Source organism: Pongo abelii, chromosome 13, assembly GCF_028885655.2.
Source record: "Pongo abelii isolate AG06213 chromosome 13, NHGRI_mPonAbe1-v2.0_pri, whole genome shotgun sequence".
Taxonomy (NCBI): Eukaryota; Metazoa; Chordata; class Mammalia; order Primates; family Hominidae; genus Pongo; species Pongo abelii.
The window spans coordinates 92,736,306-92,750,437 of NC_071998.2; the positions used below are offsets into that span (position 1 = coordinate 92,736,306).

The following is a 14,132-nucleotide window of genomic DNA, read 5'->3' on the forward strand; positions in this document are numbered from 1 at the left end:
CCATGTGTTGTCACTGGCAAGCTGGCACTTTTTTCTCTCTGTGTTTTCTTCTCTGATATGTTACCTAACAGTTTGATTTATTCCATACCCCTATATCATTGTCCTTACCTTTTGCTTTTTGGTATGAACCTTGACTCTTCTATACAATTATGATCTCTGCCTAGCCCTTGAACTGTTCCTGGTCACACTGTGAAACATCACAACTCAATTCATTCTGGCTCTTTGGATCTGGCCCCAGTGCTAGCCAAGGTGTTGGTTTCCCTTCAAGTATTGCCTTGGCATAGCCCTGGCAATAAGACATTATGCAGTATTTACCAGTCAAACATCTATCCTAAGGGTTGTAGGGTATGCAGATTGAAGTGGTCTTGAGAGATAAATGTGAAAATCAGAGTAGAGCTTCAGTATTACTCTGCATAGTTTCATACTTTTTGGCAGATTTCCAGATTTTACAGTAGATGCATATAAAGTGAAAAAGTCAACCAAGAATACAGTTCCTTCTCGGGCACATAAAAGCTTGGAAGCTCTCCTAATTGGGAAACATTCCACAGTTTAAAATCTGCTGAATCCTAGATTAAGTAAATTTGAGCTGTATTCATCAAATTAGAGTCTTGAGGGAATATACATTTTCCAGTGTCCCTTATGTGAGTCCTCCCCACCCCGCCCCACGGTATCTTAGGGAAAATTTTAGACTCATCTCTTGGCATGACTTAAGTGACCTGGAGCAGAGGTAATTTCAAAGAATTCCAGCAAAATGATTCCACTGACAAGAGTTCCTATTGAAAACATCTGAACACACAGACCTTAAGTGTTGATCCCTGAGATTCATGAACCCCAGTATGTCTTTTCTAGAAGTATCAACACCTTAGTAGCTCTAGCAGAGAAAGTTAACCTGGGAGTAATAGTTAGGTATACTGGATCAGCCATAAGCAATGTGTTCTTCTCGGGACTCCAGGGAGCTAGTGCTAAGCAGCCTCCAACCCCTGGCTTGCATGTTTAATGCAACTGCATTTCTTTTAAGTACAAGTTGAAATACGTGGGTTAACCAGTTTGTGTTGGTAGAGGTCCTCAGGACAAGAATGCTTACAAAATTTAAGAACAATTAAGAAAATTACTGTATGCAGATGTGATTTATATAGCTTCAGGCTGAAAGAATATAAATTAAAAAGTAATAGGATCCCAATTAAGGAAGGCTTATACTAATTCTGAAAGAGCCTGGAATATGGATTTAGATAAACTGGTTTAAATCTTCCCCTACAAAGTAGCAGCTGAATGACCTTAGGCATACTACTTCACTTTTTGAGATAGGTATCCTTATAGTTAAAGAAATTAAAGTTTATGGCATTTAAATAACTTTAACATGGTCACAATGCCACTAAGTTATGGTGACAGTGGACAGAATATCCAAAATTAGAATTATAGCATTCAGCCTCAAGTTCTTCTGGAACTCTGCTAATGTTCAGGAATAAATTGTGATGATTATCAATTTATATGTTGGGTTTTTTGAATGGACATTTGTTTGATTCATTTTTTTGAAGATTTTCTAATTCTTCACAATGCCTGGCACATAATAGGTTCTTCACAATATATGCAGAATCAATAATGAAAACATTTATTATTAATAAAAGGCCAGTGAGTATTGATGTTGCTTGACTGTGTAAGCATAAAGATAAACATAGTTTGGAGAGAAAAGAGTCTCTAGTGTGTTGAATCATAATTCAGGGTCAACTGAGGAGGGAGGCCTAGAAATGCTAGCACCAGCAGAGTGTAATCACTGGTATAAAGGGTGTTATCCCAGTGAAGAAAAATAACCAAACAGCCAGATCAAGGAAAATGGATGAAACTGTGAATAATTAGATGAGCATGTCTTCTCCTGGTGGAAGAATAGAAGGGGGTTGCTGGCTTCCTGACAGCACGGCCTCTTACATTCTATTCCTTGTGTCTCCAGACGAGGGCTTGACCTCATATTAGTTAACTTCAGCAAATATATGTGAACAAAGGAATGAATTAATCACTGCCTACTTGATTCAGTTCTCAAGGGATACAGAACAGAACTGCAGAAGCTATTCAAAGAAGAAAGGCAGGATTCTACATCCCAATTAGAAGCTAGAATAAACTATCAGAACTATGGTTAATTAGTCAAGGGGTCAGGCACTTCTTAGGCCAAGAGCAAGAAGGTGTCTGTCAGTGTCCAGACTCTTGGGATTCTTAAAGAAAAGATAAGTGCTCATGACCAGATTATGACAAATCCATGGAGCTTTCTCTGCAGGAACAATGAATTTATCAGCACTTAGGGCCTTTAGGCAAGCATGGGCAAATCGTAATCCTGGGAACAGCGGGTAAATTCTCAAACTCCTATTCACTTTCCCCAGAGTCTGATGTTCGGAATGGAGCAAGGGAGTAAATGTGGGCAAGGCTAAAACCAATTTTAAGAAATAAAAACAATGTTTATATCCTAATGTTTAAAAAAAATTACTTGCAAAGCTTTTATACTGTATTACTTTATTTGGTTAATTTGTAACAGGATTATGATTTTTATAAATATGTCAGGGCTAATGTTCTGCCATTCAGTTGACATCCGCTCTGCATATAAAATGCAAATGCCTTAGCTTGGCATACAAGCTCTGTGTGGTATGTTATCAAGTTGACTACTTTTCCAGAATCATCTCAAATCCTTTTCATATGCAATTAATGCTCCAGCCATACTAAATTTATCTTTCAGGTCTTGGTGAATTTGCATGTCATTTCCTTTGTCTGTGAATTTGTTCCAAACCTAAAAACCCCTTTTCATTTACAGGATCCAATTCCAGTGTTTTTCCCTCATCACCAAATATCTGAGAAGAGTTAATTATTTCCCTCTGTATATCTGAATATATCTCTATTCTTATAAATCACTCATCCCATTGTTTTATAACCATTTACTTACATTTCGACATCATTCACTAGACAGTCAGCTCCTAAATGTCAGAATTCAAGTCTTCATTTTGTCTACCCGACCGTAGTTCAACACATGGTCATTGGCTAGGCAAAAACATCCATTCATATGCGCTTATAAAGTTATTCTCAAAATAATATTCCACCAATAATTGCTCCAATTAACTAACATTTAAAAAAAAAAACTTGTAGCTGGGCGTGGTGGCTCACGCCTGTAATCCCAGCACTTCCGGAGGCCGAGGCGGGTGGCCCATGAGGTCAGGAGATCCAGACCATCCTGGCTAACACGGTGAAACCCCGTCTCTACTAAAAATACAAAAAATTAGCCGGGCGTGGTGGCGGGCGCCTGTAGTCCCAGCTACTCGGGAGGCTGAGGCAGGAGAATGGCGTGAACCAGGGAGGCGGAGCTTGCAGTGAGCCGAGATTGCGCCACTGCACTCCAGCCTGGACGACAGAGCAAGACTCCGTCTCAAAAAAAAAAAAAAAAAAAAAAAAAACTTGTAAGTATATTGTTGAAGATTGTTGAAGATCATGCAATGAACTTGGTCCCTGAATGTTTCGTCTACATTTAGTTATGATGGACATTTGCTATGGCATGTGGGGACCTAGGAAGAATAAAATCTCTAATACCTGTAATTATGTGTATATAGTCTGCCATGAGAAATGACTTTTCTCATCTGAAAGCCTAGCTGAAAATGCCATGTTTTTGGTGATTTCATTAACATTTTAAGATGTTAACAGTTCTGTCAGCCCAAACTGAAAATGACTGTGTGAGAAATGAAAACTTGCATAACTGACATCCGCTATTCATGGCTCATTATCCTCCCGACTTTCATTATGCAGTGAAGAAGTGGGGTCAGCCTTACAAAATTTAAGAACAATTAAGAAAATTACTGTATGCAGATGTGACTTATGGACTGAGAATAAGTAACTTTCTGAAAGACTGTATTAAACAAAATAAATAAGGATGATGGAAAATCCACAGATGTTTTATGGCTTAAGGCAGCTTTTCAGTTATTCATTATAAAGTCTCGTTCCTGGGTTTTGCTCATTTCCCTTGACTTGTTCCTGAACACTTTTCAAACTTTCTCTTTGCCTGTATCCCTCAGGAGTTTAAAAAGTCTCAGGCATACTTCCTGAAGTTCTTTGGGTTCATTTCTCAAACACATTCATCATGATGAAAATATTGTCACTGACCTGGTGTAAATTACTGCTGGGCTTCAAACCTCACCATCTTCTTTTACAGCTTCAAAGTTTGTGGAATAAATAGCCACGAAGGCAGAGTTTATATACTAACCTAACATCCCACCATGAGGAGAGAGAGAAAGAGAGAGAGAGTAAGAGAGAGAGAGAGAGAGAGAGAGAGAGAGAGAGAGTGAGAGTGAGAGAGCGAGAGAGAAAGAAAACCAAACAGAAATCATCCAGTATTTATGTAAAATTAAAAAGTACTTAATTTAGACAATATCTACCAACCACCCATTTCTTCTACAGCAACATATAATGTAGGATGTAAATAAAACAGAAAGTTACTTTTCTTTCTTTCTATGTCAATCCCCTCCCCTTCCCTCCCCTCCCCTCCCCTCTCCCTTCCCTTCCTTCTTCCTTTCTTTTTCTTTCTTTTTTTTTTTTTTTTTTTTTTTTTTTGTGACGGAGTCTCGCCAGGCTGGAGTGCAGTGGCACGATCTCGGCTACTGCAACCTCCGCCTCCCAGGTTCAAGCGATTCTCCTGCCTCAGCCTCTCGCGTAGCTGAGACTACAGCCGCGGTGCCAGCACGCCCAGCTAATTTTGTTGTTGTTGTTTTTTTTTGTAGAGACGGGGTTTCACCATGTTGGCCAGGATGGTCTGATCGGTTGACCTCGTGATCCGCCCACCTCAGCCTCCCAAAGTGCTGGGATTACAGGCGTGAACCACCACCTCTGGCCTCTATGTCAATTTTGATAAATATCTATTAAGTGCCTACTATAGGCTAGGCATTGGATAAGGCTGAATAACAGTGTCTTCACTTAACAGAATTTATATTCTAGCTTAGAAGTCAGATACATAGACAAATAATGATGATAGAATGGGCCAAGTACCATTATATAATTTTATATACAAAATGCCATGGGATCCTTGTGGAAGGAAGAACATAATTTTAATATAAATTAAATCTTGAGGAGCCAGAAAGATCAGTTTGATCTTGGTAAAATGAGACCCTAAGGTATATACAACTTAAGTCAACAAATATTCTTCTCTGTAGTTTCTAAACGTTTTTAGGATTCGAACAGAGTCATTTTTCTTGCATTCTCCTTTTTACATGAGACAAAAAGATGCTAAGCAACTCAATGTAGTTTTCATAAGTGCTTTTTCCTGGCTGCTGTTTATGACTGTCCTTCCAAAACAATGACTATTTGAAATTATAAATCAAAGCTTTGCTTGTATTTTTGTTGTAAAGGAGAATGTTTCTTGTCTTAGATAAAATTCTGAACCTTAATTATGTGCTAGCGTGCAAACAGTAGATTAAATCTGGAGAGTGGCTATAAAATAAAATATGCATGGATTTTAATCTTGTGGAAATTATAATATGGGAAAAAGGGAAAGTTCAGATGATGATAGAACATCTAATTTTATTATTAATAAATTTGTAGTAAATATATTTGAAAAATTTTATGTTATTAACAACATTCTTTAAGTTTACAGGTTGTGTTCAGTCTTTCACTTTTCCCTTACATATGGCATTTGGCATATTGCCTTGTACATAGTAGGTGCTCAATTTATACATATATATATAATTAAATGTACAACTATTTGCACCCCTTGACCTTTTATCATGTCTTTTTTAAAGGTAAGAAGCTATGAGGTTGCCTTGTAGTCCTCAACATAGTCAGATACCACTGTTCCAGGATGGCCTAAAAACAGGGCCTAGTCTACAGGGAAACCTTCATCTTTGAAGAAATAATAATCTTCTGACTTGGCCTCTCTGACCACAGGTGGTCCTTTTTCAGAAGAAAGTCTAAGCCCTAATGAAATATCCTTTAAGGATATTCCCCCTTTCCCGGGAATCACTAAAACCATTTCCATATGATGTGTTATTCTCTATTTTAAATGGACATTTTCATTCTAGTTTCTGAATCATATTGAGGAACCAGAGCAGAAATGTATTTAATTTAAAAATAAACAGATATAATTATGAATGTATAAACAAATAAATAATATTATACATATATATAATACTCTTATGGAACTCTTAGTTCTATTAATGTATCCTGTTTGTCTACTACCAATCTATGATCTATTATCTCTATCAATCATCAATCACAATGATTCTATGGGTAATAGGATCTACTGTTATATCCATTTTACATAAATGAATATAGAACAAAGGAAATTAAGGCTCAGAGAAGTTAAGTAACTTGATGAAGTCACTCAAGTAGTAAGTGGCAGAGCTAAACTTCAAGTTCAGATGGTCTGAACTTGAGTTCAAGAGTCTTTGCCTTTACTACTCTATACTGCCTTAAGCATCAAGGCCAGGGAGGAGAGAGAAAAGTCCATTTCTTGCTTGACTAATTTTTTTCTTTGTATAGATTTAGAGAAATTTGATTAATTTTATTGATATGGAAAAGAGTGGGTAGGAAAAGAAACATTTATTTTGCATCTACTATAAGCTAAGCATGGTATTAGATACTTTTCATATATAAATTTCATGGTATCTTTATTATACTATACCAAGCTATTCATTATTCTATTTTGCTAGTTAGAAAACTGAGGCTTGGAGCTTTTAAGTAACTTTCCAAGAACACAACAGCTAGTAAGAAGCTAAACCAAGGTTTAAAAGCAGGATTGAACACTCCCACTATACCATGTACTTACAAGTTTATAGATCAAATTACAGATAGCAGATCATGAAATACTAGCCTATATACCCAGAAATCCTCTAAGAAATATTATTAAAGTTTAAAGCTACTCAGAGTCAAGATTTCTGCAAAGCAGACAGATAGGGGAATTTTACTCTCTGTCGTGGCCCTATGAATGGGGATATAACCGAGACCTTGCATCCTACCTTGATAAATATTGTCCTGAAGTGAGATTTGTAGTTTCCACCTCCATGCAGTTCATTGTGCTGGGAATGAGAGCAAGTTCTGGCTGGATCATGGTGGCTGTGGCTACAGCTCTTGCGACCAGCTCCATAGCATCTTGTACGTAGTGCTCAAAGACAGACTGTGTTGTTTTTCCATGAGCAATGAGCCCTAAGGGCAGACCCTCTGTCCTCAGTTCCTCCACATTCTGGGAATCTCCCAGCACCCAACGAAGTTCAGGGGGCATGACCCCAAACTTGGTTGTAATTTCGAAAATCCGCCGGATACTTTCCATGTCGCAGCCAAACATCACCACTGTGGGTGTGCTGTTCTTAATACTCTCAAGCTGGATCTGTAGGAAGCTCAAGAGGTCCTGGGTGGAGGGGAGGTTAGCGGTGATGTTGATGATAGAACCGAGGTGGAACTTGGAATTATTCTGGGTAAGGAGGAGGAAGTCAGTGATGTTCCAGTCTTCCTGGCACAGCAACAAGCTAAAATTGTACCAGTTGTTCATGGTCAGGATTGAGACAGTGACATCAGCATCAGAACTTAATGAATTTTCTAAACTCAGTTGTAGGTGAAGGGGATTCTGTATTTAAAGATACGAAAAAGAAGAATTAGAATGCATTGGCCAAAGACTTTAACATAGGGTACTTTTGCTTTCTTATGAGGCTTAATCCTTTAATTTCACTGTGATATTCACATACTTCTGGGATAAAATTCCCACAGTTTGGAAAACTGTGCTTCCTGTCTAATGGAATGATTGATTCCTAACAACTGATTTCCTAATAATTTTTGCTAAGAGTACCAGAGGGCGGATGGTTCTTGGTGTGAATATCAGAAGTAACACAGTCATACATTTGGTTTAGGATTTTTGTCAAGCTTATCTACTGCCATATAGGCAGTCTCATTTATGGCTTCCCATTTCTTGGTATCGCTATTAAGACCTCATTTGTTAAACTTTCATCTCATATGGAATAATGAGAAGAAATTACTTTTGCTTCTTTTTAAAATTAATGGTAGGAAATCTTAGCAAAATGCAGGTATATTTATAAGGATGATGTGAAAGATGGATGCATCATAGTTTCCTAAACTTCCAGCCCCTTGAGGAAGACACTTCTAATAAGTACAGAATAATTTTCAATACATACATCAAAACTAAGTGTGCAGTGCAATGTTAAAGGCTTGATTACTTTTCTGTATCTTCTGAACCTGGATTCTTGCTGTGAAAAGTGAAATCTGTGCCATTAAACACGCTTATGTAACTTCTATCACAATTTTATCTACTTGTGGAATTCACAAACTTCATGGAAGAAGAGAAACTTATTTGAAAAGTTACAAATCATTAGTCATATAATTGAAGTGGAAATAGTCTTCCAATGAATACATTTGTTAATTGTTGTCCTCAAGAGCAAGCATCTGACATCCTGACAATGTTTAGCACAATGTCTTATATATGTTAGGGGCACAATAAATATTGGTGGAGTTGAACTAACTATGTTTATTTTGGGAACTATTGGATTGTTTTATTATTATTATTATTATACTTTAAGTTTTAGGGTACATGTGCACAATGTGCAGGTTAGTTACATATGTATACATGTGCCATGCTGGTGTGCTGCACCCATTAACTTGCCATTTAGCATTAGGTATATCTCCTAATGCTATCCTTTCCCCCTCCCCCCACCCCACAGCAGTCCCCAGAGTGTGATGTTCCCCTTCCTGTGTCCATGTGTTCTCATTGTTCAATTCCCATCTATGAGTGAGAACATGCGGTGTTTGGTTTTTTGTCCTTGAGATAGTTTACTTTAAGAGCTTGCTGAACATTCAATAATATGCATTGAGAAATGAGGAAGGCTTTCTCAGTAAAATCTCAAGCCCTTGTATGAAACAAAGAAGTGTGGCCTGTCCCTACGTACCAAAAAATGTGTAACAGGAAATAGAATTTATGCTGCACTTTAAACTCTCTGAAGGATTTAAATGACTTTGATATGTGTAGAATAAAAAATGAGGACTCCACAGAGGTTTACAGGAGGAAAACTATGACCATAGGTACTCATGATGGTAGGTAGGATGGAGTCTTAAAATTTATTCTTAAAATTTGTTCTGAGAATTTGTCTTTTGTCCTTCCAAATTAAGCTTTTGAGCAAAGCTTGTAATGACAAAAACAGAGCGTTGGAAAAATCATCATTGGGAAGCATTCAACAGGGATGGGGAATTAGAAGCCCCTCAGGATCTTGATTACATGCTAAGTGTTCTACTGCTGTTCATGGTAGGGAGGGTAATTAAAAACAGTCTTTTTAAAATTAAAAAGGATTGGCCAGGCACGGTGGCTTGTGCCTGTACTCCTAGCACTTTGGGAGGCCGAGGCAGGATCACTTGAGGTCAGGAGTTCAAGACCAGCCTGGCTGATATGGTGAAACCCCGTCTCTACTAAAAATACAAAAATTAGCCAGAAATTGCTTGAACCTGGGAGATGGAAGTTGCAGTGAGCCAAAATTGCACCACTGTACTCCAGCCTGGGCAACAGAGTGAGACTCTGTTTCAAAAATAGAATAGAATAAAATAAAAAGGATTTAGTGACAAGATCAGATGTGAGAGGCAAAAGAGAGAAAGGTCTCAAAAACCAGGAGACAGGATCCAATAGGTAGCTCTGGGTGTCCAGGCTTGAGCCGCCAGCAGGATCTTGAGGTGAGAGAAACGGAAGCTTCATTTCCTCACTCCTCATTTTGATTTGTATAAATTGCTCCCGTGTTTTCTTTTGCCCTCCTCTTTTAGCTTTCTTCCTTTCCTTCTTCCTTTTTATTTCCTCCTCTGTCTTAATCCTCTTCTAGAAGCAAAAAGCAATGGAAGGCAAGCTCTACATTTAGCTAGCAGGAACAAATTATTCCCAACTGTTTTCTTGGCTTCAGCTCCCTATTCTGTTGCCAGTTTTCTTCCTAAAATACAAATATGACCATATCATTCTCCTGCACCATAACCTCCGAATCACCCATAGGACAGATTTAAAAATCAATAGTATGGCTTAAGAGTCAGGGATGAAATTGTTGCTTTCTTTCTAAATAGGAAGTTGAATTAGCTAATCATATTGAGCATTTAGTGTTAGACAGAGAAACAAATCCAATAGGCATGAGAGAGAGAGACATGGGAGTGAAATGAAGACCCCCACAATGGATAATGATTAATTCATATAATCACACTCACCCCTACAAACAACTCTACTGAGAAATTCCAGATGTTGAAGTTAATCCTCACGCAAACTTGAGACATATTTCTTCAGAAAATTATTAAATGATAGTTTAGAAGCATCTAATGATATATTATTTATTTAGCAGCCTCAGATGCAGTGTTTTCCAATTTCTCCCCATATAAGGACAAAGGCACACACATATGCACATGCATACACGTGCGCACACACACACACATACACACACACACACGCAAAGATTATGAAAACTTATAACACTAAAATTCAAGCCTGATAGTAAAATTGTTGTCAAAATCCAGGACAAAAATTAAACAAGACCTATTGAGTAAAATTGAAAAGGAAAATCTGTGTCTTACATATGGTTTGTTGTTTGCAAAAGAGCAAACTCATGGCCTGAAAGAAGATATAAAGATTTTAAAAGTAATTTCCACATTGTTTTTCTCCTAAATCAGAGATCCAGAAACAGAACAACTCAAGAAGCAGGAAGCCTGTCTCTATCATGCAGATAGAGTGAAACTGCCTTATAGGTACATTCAATTTATATATATTAAAATATACAGGCTCAGAAGAGAGAGGTGGGAGGGAGAAAATGTGAATTTAAATAGTACTGATAATTCTCATTCCCTTAAATGAGTGTGCTATTTATTATATTATGGTATATTATTTGTATTATCCATACTTTAATGTAGCTATATTATTATTCATATTGTATACACAAAACCATATATGTCAAGCTAAATAGGTAATTTAAAAGATTTTAAAATGTAATTTTTCTACACTTTGAATTGAATCTTCATTTCTAGTGGAGATGACACTCCACTCTACTCCATTGATTTTGGGAGTTTTGTTCCATCATAATCTGGTTAGACATTGTTTCAGAGCCTGAAATTTCCAAAAGAATAGGGCAGGAAATATGGCTGGGGAATGTGCATGCTGCCATGCACTCGTGGAATGAAATCCCAAGTAAGTGCAGAGCTGCAGAGAGAGAGGAGTCACCAAGAAGTTGGTTCAAAGCATCAAAAAATCATTCAGTGGTGTGGGAGAAGATTGCTTAACCTGCTATGGATCAGACTGTAAAAATATTAAAGTTCCATATACAGAAAAATCCAGCAAGAGTGGTAAAAAGTATTTGGAAAAAGAAAATGATAGGTCTTGCTTTGGTGGATATTAGAACACATTAGAAAATGTCATTTTCATAAAGCAATAATAATTAAAACAGGGAAGTACTAATAGGTAAATAAATGGAGCAAATGCTAATGTATAAAAAAGTAAGTCAATTAAATATATTAAATTATTATGTTATAAATTAAAATAATAAAGAAATAGGGAAGGAAATAGGAGATTAGAATTTGAGAAAATAGATTAGTTAGAAAAATAACAATTAAATTTCTCATTACATCATATATTAAAAATATATTCCAGGCCATTAAAGAGCTAAAAGTACAGTATCAAATCATTAAAAGATAGACCAAAAGGTAAATATGTATCAGAAATTACTATAATAAAAGGAAAACATTAAATTATCATAGCACACCTTATTTTTACTTTTAAACACCTATCATAAAAAATAAAGGAACATGAAAAACAAGAGAATATTAGTAATAAATTGAGTAGACAAAGAGTTAATGTTCACCAAATGTATAGAACATTTACTAGTCAATAAGGAAATAGAATCCTTTACTGAACACTTATTCAATCAGGAAAAATAATTTTAAGCTCCTACCTTGAGCTATGACCTCTGCATAGCATTTCCTGTTGTCTGTATAGTGGATGAGAGATAGACAATATGTAACTAACTAGATGAATAAACACTTCCTGTAACTAGAAGTCATGAAAATTACTGTAAATGAAATAATAGGGTCCGGCAAAACTAGGAGAGGAAGAAGAAACTAGGAAATATTAATTTAGTAATTATGATTTGTAGGGGTTGGGAGAGACGAGTATTTGTACTATACAAGCATTCTCTAATTGGGACTTAAGAAAAAATGAGATTTATTTGAAAACAACTGATCACTATGTAGGTAAATATATATAATTATTTATAAAAGTAAACACATTTAACTAAAAATGTAGTCTCATTTTGACCATCCGTTCTTCTTTGACTGGGTACTATCTTCCTAGTCTCAGATAAATGGTTGGAGCCACCACCTGCTTCTATATTTCCTGTGTGATTCTGCATTGTTCTCTTCAGCAGGTTCTACAGTGTCCTTAAGTTCCAAGTTTTCCTTGCTGGTGGGGCCACTGTCTTCTTCAGCAGTTGGGCTTTTCTGTCCTCTTTTGAGAAGCAGTATAGTGGTTAGGGCTTAGTAGTCAGGGCAACCTCTGCTTAATTTCTGTCTCCATGATTTATGCGCCATGTGGCCTTCTGTAAGTCATTTAGCATCTCTGAGTCATATCTCCCTCATCTCTAAAATGAGGACAATGCTACTTCCTAACTTATGGATTCATTTTGAGAATTAAATGTAAGAACGTGAGAATGCGTGGAAAGTGCCTGGCACAGAGTGAGGGCCCATAAGTAGTAGTTGTTACAATTGACTTACAGAGTTTAGTCACTGTTGGAAGTGACTGACTGCAATACAGTATTTTTCTTTGCTTTTGCTCCTTCTCCTTTTTCTTGTCTATTTTCATACAATGGTCCCAGCAATAGATACCTTTTACAAACGTAAATTACACCAACTTCTCAGCAGGAAAACAGAAGTGCTCTGTATCATGTTGGGAGGGGATGTTTATTTGGGAGATACTATGTTCACACTAGAGTCCTCCCCACGCCACCAACTCTCCTTTCTTTAGTAACAAGCTCCAGTGCCACTCAGCATGCAAGTTAAGGAATTCTTGGTGCCAACTCCTGGAGATCCCTCATCAATCTTTGTTCTCTCAGAGAGCACAGATTCTGCTAGTTTTTGGATTAGTAAGAGTTTCAAAAACAGGATTGCCGGCAGGAAAGAGTTTGCCACAGAGCTTTGAGATATTCCCTGACAGAATAAAAGAGGTGACGGGGCTGGGTTTAAGAGAAGACAAAAGATGCAATTCTCTCAGCTCTTTCCTGGGAAAGGGGTACCAAATGAGCTAGGTCAAAGCCCAAAAAGCTCAGGTGAGTATAATGTTTCCACTGCTTTTACCACAGATGAAATTTCCTTGCTTTCATCCATCTGCTGATTACTAAATACATTTGAGAGGCTCAGAACAGGCTTTCTACACAGCTATCACTTCTCCTCAGCCAAAGAGGCTGCAGGAGGTTTTCTGTTTCTCATTATCTCACATCTCATTTGACCTATATTATACAGAAGACTTTTTCTTCTGAAAATTAAAGATTATTCCTTTAGCAGCCCAGGATTTTAAATAAATTAACTGTTTTTATGGTTACATTAAGGACACAGACAAGCATAAGGTGTAGTCCCTGCCCAGAAATTGTAATTTAAATAATAATTATACAAATGAAGAGCTAATACCTACTGATGTCCCTAGTGCATTATGCATATTATTTTATTTCATCCTTACAATGGCCTCATGAGGTGACTGCAATGATCATCCCCCTTTAATAGAAGACAAAATCAAGGTTCAGAAAAAGTGAGTAATTTTCCCAAGGTGGCACAGCTACTAAGAAATAGAGCTTGGGCCAGGCGTAGTGGCTCATGCCTTTAATTCCAGTGCTTTGGGAGGCTGAGGTGGCAGATCACCTGAGATCATGAGTTTGAGATCAGCCTGGCTAACATGGTGAAACCCTGTCTCTGCTAAAAAAAAAAAAAAAAAAAAAAATTGCCCAGAGTGGTCGCACGTGCCTGTAATCCCAGCTACTCAGGAAACTGAGGAACGAGAGCTGCTTGAGTCTGGAGGCAGAGGTTGCAGTGAGTCAGGATCATGCCACTGCTCTCCAGCCTGGGTGACAGAGTGAGACTCTGTCTAAAAGGAAAAAAGAAAATAAAGCCTGGATTCAAAA

General features: G+C 37.3%; 1 protein-coding gene across 1 annotated transcript in view; it reads right to left on the reverse strand.

Annotated features, from left to right (window-relative positions):
• The window catches only part of GRIN3A (glutamate ionotropic receptor NMDA type subunit 3A), a 169,928-nt gene that overhangs the window by 110,670 nt on the left and 45,126 nt on the right, over positions 1-14,132 (reverse strand). Inside the window, exon 2 of the mRNA XM_009244706.4 lies at positions 6,972-7,576. Coding sequence (XP_009242981.4) covers positions 6,972-7,576 — 605 coding nt within the window. The remainder of the gene's footprint in view (positions 1-6,971; positions 7,577-14,132) is intronic.